We start from the raw sequence: 12,003 nt of genomic DNA on the forward strand, positions 1-12,003 counted from the left end.
ACAACGCACTCGTCCCCTCGGACTATGGGCTCTTAATTGTAGACTCCACCATGCTCAAACGAAACCTTAGCTGTCCTGGCTGTCACACAAAAGCACCACCAGACTGGAGGGGTGTACAAGCCCCAAATGGTAAATGGATGACATAATGCAATGCATCGTTCGGTGGTCAGCTGGCTGCAAAGCGAGGTTTTGTATATTGTATAATTATTCCTATTGGTGCAGTGAGTTGTTCTAGACATGTGCTGTATAAGTTATCATACATCTGCACCATCTCATCTCATTCAGGAAGGAAGTACCTGTCCTGCACTGAACACAGAAGCACCACCCGACCTGAATGCACACGTCGGCTTACCAATTTATCACTTCACGACTCCTGCTCACCTGAATGGAAATGAGAATAACGTTGATCCTGCTGCACACCATCTCGTCGTGCTGGGTGGTTGGTGGCACGCTTTCAAAGACAGACTCGAAGAAGTCACACAAAACTGTAGAGGCTGAGGTGAGTGAACTTGTGGCCCCTAAGGCCCCCTATGTGTGTGGCTGTGAGCAGTATTTGTATTGTTGTTTGTTGGCAGGGCAGGCAAGTCGGTGGCTTGCAGTCTCGTGTTATCTGAAATTTGAGATCTGCAGAAAGTGACTTCCATGAGGACCTCTTACTTATACCACGCAGCTATTCTAAATTCCATGGATGTCTGTCACTCAGCTATTAAATGTATTTTATTCTACCAAATGTACCAATAGGCATCACCTGCAGCGTTACCAGTGTTGGAAAGAGGCCTTGTTGTGTCAGACCCACAATGGAAGGACATTGTGAAAGAGGAAAAGAGATCTTGTTCTCATATTAAACGGACATTCCAGGGACCAGTGCTCGGATATATCACACCAGTAAGTATGAAACCAAGTCAAACGATACACAACATTGTCACTATTATGTACCTGGTGTGTCATAATTGTGTCATAACTAGTGCTGAGCAATATATCCAGTTTTCCAGTTAAATGATAGATGTGTTATTATTATCCCTAATAAAAAATACTCTATTTCTATATTTGTGATGCCTATAACAATGTAAGGCAAGGGAACATAAGTCAAAATCATCTCTATGCTTTCACCTTTAACCTTCATTAATCAGAAGTCTCTATTTTCTTTAAATCAGACATTTGACCGGTGAGCTACAAAGTAAAATTTCGGACCGTGTTGAGTTAAATACACTACAGTGATAAATACAATATAACAATATTGTATTTGTGTCTCTGTTGTATCCTGCCACAGTGGAATTCTCATGGCTATGATGTAGCCAAGGTATTTGGTTCCAAGCTGACTTCAGTCTCTCCAGTGTGGCTTCAGCTCCGTCGAAGGGGACCCGAAAGTTTTGATGTCACCGGCCTCCATGACCATGACCCAGGTAAAATTATCACTTCACTTGACCGTATTATTCAGACAGCAGATATTAATTCTGTTCCTAAATACTTTTACTTAAAGGACAACTTTAGTTTTTTTCAACCAAGGTTCATGTTTTAGGTTGTTATTAGAGAAACTTAAAGGTGAGTGTTCATTTTCTTTCATTTGCTGCTTTCTTTCGTTTTAGGGATTTTAGCAGTTTTTGACAGGGGGGCGGGGGCATTCGAGCATGGGGCTAAATATGCATTTTTTAACACAATTTTATGGTGATTTTTTTTTTATGGTTTACTATAGTCCTAATAAACGCCAGGAAATTACATCTGGCCACAAAAGATCACGGGATCTATTGAATGTGACAAACTGACATATTGAGCCTATACACACAGTATAAGCCTTCCCCCAGTAGGCTACCTTCACATTCAGTAGATCCTGTGATCTTCTGTGGCCAGATTTCCTGGCGTTTATTAGGACTATAGTAAACCATAAAAAAATAAATTACCATAAAATGGTGTTAAAAAATGCATATTTAGCCCCATGCTCAAATGCCCCCGCCCCCCTGTCAAAAACAGCTAAAATCCCTAAAACGAAAGAAAGCAGCAAATGAAAAAAGATTAACGCTCATCTTTTACTTTATCTAATAACAAACTAAAACATGAACCTTGGTTGAAAAAAACGAAAGTTGTCCTTTAAGCCAGATTTATACATCGTCGTATGATGAAAAGACATTTCAGTGCACAACACTGTCGTACAACGGAACCTAGATTGGGCATTGTCCTCATAGTAAAGTGTTTGTCTACTTTTCAGGCTGGGTCAAATCTGTCCGGAAGTCGAATAGAAAAATCAAGATAGGTGAGTATGTCATCTTTGTCCTCTACCACTACTAGCTTGCTCAGCTCTGCTTGTTTGGAACAGAGCTAACATTTTATGATCACTCCGATTCTTATCATGTAGTGGTAAGTCATCTTCAGTCAAGTGGTCTGTGTGTCTTGCTTTCAGTGCCTCGGCTGTTGTTTGATGGCTGGTCTTACCAAGATTACATGAGTGTACTGGATAGTGAGGATGAAATTGAAGAGCTGGGGAGTGAGCTAGTGGATGTCGCAAAGGTAATTACAAATACAGACATTTTTAGTTTTTTTGTTTATTAATGTTAAATTGAATTGAGTATGTGAGGATAGGGCCCAGCAAAATATCCCAAAAGGGGCATAAACATTTGTCACTTCCAGCCCCGCGTCCTTGTTGTGGGGCAAGTAGAACCCAAGGAGAGACAAAGATCAATCACTTTGCTAGAGTGACATGATGAGCTTGTAGCCTAAACAGTGACTTTACCATGCTGTATTACACTCTTTAATGGTGCAGATTTGCTCGGTTCATACTTGTGCCATAACAGAAGGACTTTAGAAGAAAATATTTTATTGTCTGGACTTTCTATCAAACAATCAAGTTTCAAGCAAATGTGCACTGACGGCACACAGAACCATGGCACACAGAACCATAACAGCCAAGCACTGGTCATTTAATTAAGCCACATACGCATTTATATAATCAATGATGTTTCTATTTTAATTGAGTGTCTAGCTGGTCATGTCATGATTTTATTTATCACTATTAGTATAATTGTAATCCATCTACAACCTAGTAGTGAGCTTGCAGATCAGCTATTTTCAATGAACAGATTTTACTTTAAAAACCACCCGATCAACATTGTATTGTATCTTGTTAAAGTGTTCTTGATTAATGTATTAATTTGTTTAAATGAACACCCAGAAAATAGCCAAAACTGCAATTAACAGTTAATGTGGAGATTATGTGTAATAAGTATTCTTGAATCATATCCTACCATGTGTTATCATAGGCAAATGGGAAATCAAATACATTACTGTAGCCTACATTGTCAACATTTGAGCACTCACCAGCAGATGTAAAATAAACATGGGGCATGAAAGATTTCTGCAGATGTTTCGCTAAGCAATTACATGTATAATAGTTCATTTCTTCAATAAGGTATCAGTTGTTTGTAGCCTTATGGGGCAGTAGCTGTCAAAATCATCTTTCCATTCTGTGAGTGTGTTCATAATATCCTCGATTTTGCGGAGATAAAGCTCTCTTCCTAATAGCTGTACGTCTTATAGCCTCGTCTTTCCATTAGTTTTCTGTTCAATCCTTAGTCTGCAAATGAGTAATTTTACAAACGCAAAGCGTGTGAATTTTCATTCACACAGTTCAGCTCTGGTTCAGTTTGCCACACGGCGAGGTGGCTGAGATCAGAGATCTATGACGAGTCGTTGCTGGAAACTATACCAATGGAGAATGGAAACTAGCTGGCTTTTCTGGTTTCATCCTTTTAGCAGACCTTGTATTGTACTGTACTTTCCTGTGCCTGTCCTTAAAAACTGTTAAAGTATTCAATCAATCCATCAAAAACAGATAGTGATTACTATACGTTGCAGGCTGGGTAATGAATTGAAGTGGCAACATGAGATGCCAGATAAAGCTACTGTGTATATTATAACCATAGCAATATTCCCTAAATACAATAATTTCATGCTGTTGTATGACCTTGCAGACAGAAGGCTTTGATGGTTTTACTTTGGAGCTGTGGAGCCAGCTGGGAGGAAACAAAAGAAAGTGAGTTACTTTATTGCTTTTTCACCCTGAATGGATAACACTACACTACATTTCCATGTTTTCCAGGGTTAGTTGCAAATGAGCAAGTACTGTTTATCTTTTTTCATGCAGGGAGCTCGTCCACTTGGTGAAACACATTTGTGAGGCTCTGAAAGCAAAGAGATTTGACTGTGTGCTTGTCATTCCACCTGCTGTGACAAGGTGATGAATATAATGGGGTTTATATTTACGGTATTCTGTTCAAATGCCTCAAAATGAATGACTGATGTGCTGATTTGGAAGCATTTCTGATCCGAATATCTCTCCAACCAGCTCAGGGCAACCGGGCATGTTTGGCAGGGAAGATTTTGAACAGTTGGCTCCAGTAGTGGATGGATTCAGTCTTATGACCTATGACTACTCCAACGCTGGAAGGTGAGGCTCTTACAGACAATTGTCAAATGTCATTCAACCTTTCAAACTGGATACAATGGTATTTTTTTAGGTACAGAGATGTAAAAGAAAATGACTACTTCAACGGGAATTCTACTACGTTTTCATACTTACAGTACAAAGTGGTAGAAGGCTAGAAGCTGCTCACTCTCAATGAAAACAGTCTATCTTTGTTCCCAGTAGACCAGGCCCAAGCTCACCTCTGCCTTGGGTAAGAGACTGTGTGCTCCAGTTGTCACCCAATATTCAATGGAGACAAAAGATCCTGATTGGACTTAACTTGTATGGTTTGGACTTCTCCAACCAAGCTGCTGAACCAATCCTGGGGACTAGGTAAGGATTGTGTAATTTATTACTTGGAAAATGGAAGATAAACTCCAGTGTCTCTTCAGCCATAAATTCTACCAAACCATCTGCCACAACTGTTTGATGGCAGTTTCCTCCATACATGACACATTTCCTCTATTTGACACATTAATTTGTTACCTTTTAAAGTACCATTTCACCACTTTTCAACCTGCCTTCATATAATTGGTCCTCACTAATGTTCATGATAAAATACCACAATTATTTTCTACTCAGTCTGTGTAGAAGGAGGGCTGTGGGCAGTTCAGAAACCTGTCCACCAGTGACATCATCAATGGGGAATTGAAGCTAATAGAAACTGCAGGCTTTCTATTCCTGAAAATACGATAATGGAAGCCATCGTTCTCATGATAAAAATCTAATCTCTGGTTTCATCCTTTTAGCAGACCTTGTATTGTACTGTACTTTCCTGTGCCTGTCATTGCAAACTGAAGTATTCAATCAATCAAAAACAGATAGTGATTATTATACCCTGCAGGCTGGGAAATGAATTGGAGGTGGCAACATGAGATGCCAGATAAAGCTACTGTGTATAATATTATAGCCATAATTTGACAATGTTTACCCTTATGACAACGGTGTTTTGAAAATTCTATAAATAACACAAAATAAGTAAATGGTAGAGCAGTTTTAACAATTGGGCTAACATATCTTTCTTTTTATTACTCTCCTGTCTTATTTCCTGCAGGTACATTGAACTTTTACGAGAGCTGAGGCCAAAACTTCTCTGGGATGAATACAGTGGAGAGCACTATTTCTCTTACAAGAGGTGGAGATTACATAATGTTCTTTTGGAAGAACAAATGATGTGTGACACAAACTTTTGGCATAGCTTAACCAGATTTGTTGCTTCACTTTATTTCTAGGAATAATGGAGTCAAGCATGTAGTGTACTACCCAACTCTTAAGGTAAAGCTCTATTTCATTTTAGCTTTGCACCTGAACACATTTACTCAATAAATAGTAGTAATAACACTAAACCCCCATGTGATCACTAGTTGCCAGTTACATTATGCACTAAGATTTTCCTATTTCTTTCCAGTCTCTCTACCTACGGATGTCATTAGCCACAGAACTGGGCACAGGAATATCCATGTGGGAACTAGGACAAGGGCTGGACTATTTCTACGATCTTCTATGAAAAGGCCAAATTACTAGTTTATGACTACCAAGGACCTTCAGAACACCAGCATGTGGGTTTCCAAATGTTGGCTCCACAAATCATGGTGTACCAAAAATGTCAGTGCTGTGTGCAGTGATTATTTTCCCTCTTGAGTTACTCAGCTGAACTCTGGAACAACCATTGACTGAGTTTAGTTACTTAATACTCAATCTGCACTGCTGCCACCCAGAGGATGTCAAAGCAGCGGTTTGAGGAATCATGTTGTTGATGTAAACCAGGGACATGTTGCTTTGAAAGATATTGTTTTATTCCCTTTTCATGGACACGAGTCAACAAAAAAAAACAACAACACTGAGATGGCAGTAGCAGATTCCCCTTTTACAAAGTGTGTGCATGATCATGATTATTAAAAACCGCAGAGACAAATCAATGTTTTGTTATCAGTCGTTTACTCTCACTGGTTCCAATGATTGAACATCATGTGGAAAGCTTCTGCCAGTTGGCTCAACTGAAGACTTATCTTATCTGCTTTGGTGTTTGACTTTGAATGAGTATGCCTTGCCCTTGCGCTTCCATTTACTAACATTTTACCACAATAATCAAACTCAACCTTATTTCCTTGCCTGCTAGCTGTGCTGTAGACATATTTTTTCAATGTGTTTTGTTGCCATCGAGTGGTTTTCCGCTCACTTCCCATAGAAAAGCATTGCAAAAAGACAGCCACATAAGCAGAATAAAACTGTCATGTCCGTACCCTGTGCATGGGCTTTGAACTGTTAATATGGTAGTTTTATTTTCCATTGCAGAGCCAGATTAGATTATTCACAGCAATTGATGTTGCATGAATATTCTGACCAGTTACTAGGTGTCTGTCTATGACTACATGCATAGCATCCTCTTGACTCGCTGAAAAACAAAGCCAAAGGATTGTATGGTTAGCTTTGGGTATAATCACAGAAATGTTTTTAAAAAATACACAATATCTGTACTTCTATGCAAACCTGTGTATGATCCACCACTGTCTTTCACGAAGTCCTCCACGATCAGAGGCAGGTTGGCAAAGTCAGGCCTTCGCACCAGCTCAAATACAGATGGCTTGGATGGAAAATAGTTACAACTTGTTACTAGAAATTCTTTTTAAATTCCCATGTGCATAAATATCAGAGATGAGACACTCACCCCTGTTAAACTGTACCCATTGAAGATCCACTTCTGTCCCTCAGTGGCACAACATAAAGCTGATACTCCCTGGCCCACAGCACATACAGGTTCTGCATTTAGGACAAAACAGCTCCAGCATCAATGACCAGTCAGTGTACATTAACCCATTTTGGGTGGGAACCCCTTTTGGTGTTTTAAACATGTTATAATTTAGCTATTGAAAAATAGCAGAACTACAAGCTCATAGCTTGTAGGTCTGCTATTTTTAAATAGCTAAATAAAAATGTAAAGCAGTTGTTCTCAACCAGTGGGCCTGTGGTCCGGGAGTCGACCCCCAGGGGGTTCCCCACATGATTTTAAAAAGAAAAGAAAAAAAGACCATTACTGCTAAAGTAACCAAACTATACTATAAAAACTGGTGAAACATTGGCCAAATTATATAAGAAAAAATAAAAAATTAAAAAATGATCTAGCTTGTCGTGAGCTTGTAGATCGGCTATTTTCACAATATTTATCTGTGGAACGGAGTCAAACTAAATGTAATGCTTCAACTCCTACACTTAAGTTCTAAGCTTGTCATCGATTATTTTGGAGGGTTGCGGCGGGCAGAAAAGGTTGAGAACCACTGCATTACAGTATGTGTTGCCTCTCTACAGTAATAGAGTAATGGTAAGTGGTAACACACAGAAATCTAAGGTTTTCAAGAACCCAAACAGCCTTTCTATTAAATAAAGATGATGGGGAAGAAAGTATCTAGAGTGGAAAAATGTTGCTCCCAATAAAATACCATACCAATACCATATCATATCTAACTTAACTTATATGTCTGTCTCACTGACTGGAGACAGGTAAATACCATGATGTTCAAACTACAATATGTCCAATCCAGTGCACTGCTTCAAATAACTTCACGTGTTATAACATTTGATTTGTTAAAATGAGTCCTGGATTGTAACTGATTTTCAATTTCACTGACACTGCATTCCATAAGATCTAGGGACTCACTCTGCTGAGAGATGAAGTGTGTGAGGATACGGTGTAAGGAGCCGCTGTGTGCCAGGTCATGCAGGGCTCCTGGGCAGTCTGGAATGAGTAATGCCTGGTATCGGGCACCTGGAACAGGCCATCATGACATGACCTTGAGCTTGAGCTTAATCAAAACAAAACCAAATAGGGCTGCAACTAGTCAAGTGTACCAATTCGTTTTTTATATTAATGTTATACACATTTATGGGAAAGTTCAGACAGTTATCAATACGATATTGTGAAATGTCTTACCATTTACCCATATGTCAAACACTTTTATATTTGTAATTTAATATTAATTACATTATTATAAAATTATAATATTGGACAAGCATTCACATTTTGATTATTAGATTGCAAACATTGTATTTCTTGTGTGTATCCAATTAAAGTATTTTCTTGATACTCACCATCAATAGATTCAAGTTTGGCAGGTGTTGCATAAGGTTTCACACTGAAGTCCTGCACCCACCTAGCAGTGCTTTCATCAACCCCACAAAAGTCGATAGGCTTCCCCTGCATACAGAACCACAAATTAGATGACTGAGTGTTCTGTGCCCAGTGATGGACAGTAACCAAATACATTTACTTGAGTAGGCCTATCAATTAAAAAAAAAAGAGTATCAGTTTGTGTATGTGTTTGAGACTGAGGGCCCTATACAGTTTTGAAATAGTTCAACTAGCCGATCTACATCGACATGTTGTGAGCTTGTAGATCGGCTATTTGAACTATTTTAAAAGGTTATTCAAAATAGTAAAAATGGCAAATAGGTTTAGAGATAAGGGGTGGTGCAATATATAGGCCTGAGTGTGCATGCTTGTGACTTTCACTACACTTAATTTCAAAGACAAAATGTATGTTTTGACTCCAACACATTTTTAGGAAGGGAAAATGCACATTATGAATTAACTACTCGTATATAAGCCCTATTTCAAATATAGTGTCTGGAACATTTACTATATTTTCACCAATACATATACAATACATATTTTTTAAATTCTGGAAAATCTTTGAACGTTTTTGGAAAGTGTCAACATTTTAATACAGATGTTTTGATTCTCACCCCTGGTGTGGCCGTCTGCAAGTTAAACACTGACGTGCAAAGAGTGAAGGACTGGTGGAAAGACTTTGCCGACACCCCTGCGAACAAGGCTGACACATTAGTAAAGATGTAGCTCTGTAGTAGCCATGGTTCACATGACGCTCGTACTTCACGAGTGATTATTCATGACAGTCAGTCAGTCAGTCCAGGGCTAGTAGCTGCCTAATTTAACGCCCCGGTGTACGACGTTGTCCAGCTAGCACCGAAAATAGCCAATAGCACATCGCAGAGGTGACGCCATGTGATGCCACATACTCGCTTTCGGCCAATGACAAATAGGATCAGATGTTTGTTTGTTTGTTTGTTTATGGACATTTTATTAACAAAAGCTATAACACTGTAATGTTTTATAAAATTGAAAAATGTCAATAAATATATTGTTAAAAAAAGAAAAAAGGATCAGGCTGAGACAACGCTGCACCACTGGGGACGGACAGTAGCAGCCTTGAATCAAGACTATCAGTCGAAAAAGTACCAGTAAAACTGTCAAACTCCATCCAAATTGGTTTTCTTTTTTTTTGACTGCTAGGTGTGTTTTGTTTGTTTGTTTTTTCTTGTCTTTTTCTTTTGTGTAAGTCATGTGGATTTTGTATGCTTTATTTAAAATCATTAAAAAACTTTGATGACAAAAAAAAACTCCATCCAAATTGATCCAATACATCTGTAGCCCTGATACATGACTGTCATAATCATGAAATACAAGCGACATGTTAACCATGGCTAATACATCTGATACTCAATTCAATTCAAAGGAGCTTTATTGGCATGAGAAAACATGCCAATAAAGTTTACATTGTCAAAGCAAGTATCAAAATTGCTGGAGGGGGTACAGCATTTTGTAGACAGAGCTGTCACATTGCATCGTTATATACATGTTACAAAGGGTATAAAGCTTTTTTGAAACAAATAGCAGCATTTCTTTGCAGTCACTTTTGGACAAATATGATTGTATTCCAATAATTCCATTAGCTAACCTTTTTTTGTCGCAACAGTTCACAAATCTTGCTGCTGTGTTTGCAAATTGTTGTATTTCTCCCAATAGTTATGACATTGTTTTGTCGTTGGTCTATTGGTCATAGTTTCAAACTCGCTCTGGGTGTGTGTGTAATCTGTGGGAAGTATAGTGTCTCTGATGACTTGGTATAGTGGGCAGGTGGACTGGTTAGAAAGTGTAGCTCTGTTTCCACCACATTTTGTGTGCAGTGAGTGCATGTCTTCCCTTGGGAGTGGGGTCTGTCTGTGCCAGACTTTCTGCAAGGCTGTGTTGTTCACTGAGTCTGTACCTAGTAGTCAATGCATTCCTAAGTTTTGGGTCATTTACCATGCTCAGGTATTCAGCCAATGTATATTCTCATTTTAGTGATAGATGGCATTCCATTTTGCGTTGGTTTTAGGTAGTCTCTTTCCAGTATGCCAGGTAACTTTCATTTTGTTTTCTTATAATCCAATGGGTTTTCTTTTCTGTCTGTGGTTTTGCTTGCGTTTGTCCCTGGACCCGCCGACTGAGAGGGCATCCCTATAGGTTTTCGCTATGATTGAGGTCTTCTATATTTTGATATTGGATATCGCCCTAATTTTTCCCTCCAAGCATTTTTTGTTGTTTTTCGTTGGGTACGGAGGATGGATTTACAGCTCACTCTTGATCCAATGATTGATTGAAGAAAAACAGTTTGGAGAATTATAGTACATTTCAAGCACAACTCAATACAAGACTGTTAACTGTGGACGACACCATAAAGCATTACACTTGTTTACCACCGCATGTTCAATTAATCATAACATAGACATACAAATATACATGTACTTCTATATAGCCAAAAACAGGAAATCATCATAGAGGTAAAAAGGGAAAAGGGGTGGGTGGGGGATTCAGATTTACGGGGGCGTTTCGAATTGCAGCCGTCACAGGGTGCCATTTGAGAGCGGTTTTGAATCAGTGAAGGAATTCGCATGTCTTAATGACTGTTGGCAGGGCGTTAAACAGTTCCACAAGCCAAGGTTAAGACAGTATAGGTGGTTGCACACTGGACGCGTTTTTCGGAAAAACGCCGTAAAAATCCGAACAATGATTCAAATAAAATAAATGAATGACTAGTCCAAACCAGAACAATTCAATCGTACAGTCAGAGAGGCCACGGCCGTCTCATGATGAGCATGTTCAATGGACCTACCTTGCGGAGCAGCACTTGCCACTATCAGGCAAGTTGGTTTCGCAGACATTTCTGTTTCCAAACGTTTTACGGAGAATATGGACGTCACCTAATTAATTAGCTTGAAATCAATTTGCGTTTTTCGCGTAAAAAAATATCAGAAGAAACACATAATAAGAAACCAATGGATTACGGAACAAGGAAGGAAGAAGGGTAGTCAGCTGACAACAACATCCGCTGAATCGCTGATTATTAATTTTCAAAATAAATGTTCGATCGTACAGGAGCTACACTTTTAACTCATACAAAATTTGCAAACCTTTTCATTGACAATGTTTGACTTTGACTGCTGGCAATAAGTAATAACCATGTTTTGTTATTTTGTTCTTTGTAATTAAAAGTAAAGGATATGATACCTATAATGCCTAATATTAGCAAAAAGAATAACTTCTGTTCTATTCATCAGCTGGATTTGTGAGGGGGGAAAAGACTATGGTCTTCTTCAAAGTGTAATACTTTTTAAGGCACACTAAAACCTGCTATTACAAAAGTATACACACATCAGTAAACAACATGCAATATAATTAAATTATGTTTAGGCCTACGTTTAAAAACACA

General features: G+C 38.7%; 2 protein-coding genes across 3 annotated transcripts; one reads left to right on the forward strand and one right to left on the reverse strand.

Moving 5' to 3' along the window:
• The first annotated feature begins 58 nt into the window (after positions 1 to 58).
• chid1 (chitinase domain containing 1) lies at positions 59 to 6,375 on the forward strand. Of its 2 annotated transcripts, none has more exons than XM_083762974.1 (13): positions 59 to 186; positions 286 to 499; positions 742 to 885; positions 1,271 to 1,403; positions 2,204 to 2,248; positions 2,396 to 2,502; positions 3,963 to 4,024; positions 4,136 to 4,225; positions 4,337 to 4,438; positions 4,637 to 4,789; positions 5,511 to 5,591; positions 5,689 to 5,731; positions 5,865 to 6,375. In XM_083762974.1, exons 2-13 carry the CDS (start codon positions 386 to 388, stop codon positions 5,961 to 5,963), a joined length of 1,173 nt encoding a protein of 390 aa, XP_083619100.1. In that variant the 5' UTR covers positions 59 to 186; positions 286 to 385; the 3' UTR covers positions 5,964 to 6,375. The 2 variants fall into 2 exon arrangements, with proteins under 2 accessions (XP_083619100.1, XP_083619101.1); XM_083762975.1 differs by having other exon boundaries at positions 4,640 to 4,789.
• A 307-nt stretch (positions 6,376 to 6,682) lies between these two features.
• Positions 6,683 to 11,603, reverse strand: gatd1 (glutamine amidotransferase class 1 domain containing 1). Its single transcript, XM_083762976.1, has 7 exons — positions 11,407 to 11,603; positions 9,197 to 9,273; positions 8,543 to 8,648; positions 8,112 to 8,219; positions 7,125 to 7,216; positions 6,947 to 7,040; positions 6,683 to 6,851 (listed from the first exon to the last, which is right to left on the reverse strand). Exons 1-7 carry the CDS (start codon positions 11,453 to 11,455, stop codon positions 6,736 to 6,738), a joined length of 642 nt encoding a protein of 213 aa, XP_083619102.1. The 5' UTR covers positions 11,456 to 11,603; the 3' UTR covers positions 6,683 to 6,735.
• Positions 11,604 to 12,003: the final 400 nt, after the last annotated feature.

This window comes from Protomyctophum parallelum, assembly GCF_964188405.1.
Source record: "Protomyctophum parallelum genome assembly, chromosome: 4".
Lineage (NCBI taxonomy): Eukaryota > Metazoa > Chordata > Actinopteri > Myctophiformes > Myctophidae > Protomyctophum > Protomyctophum parallelum.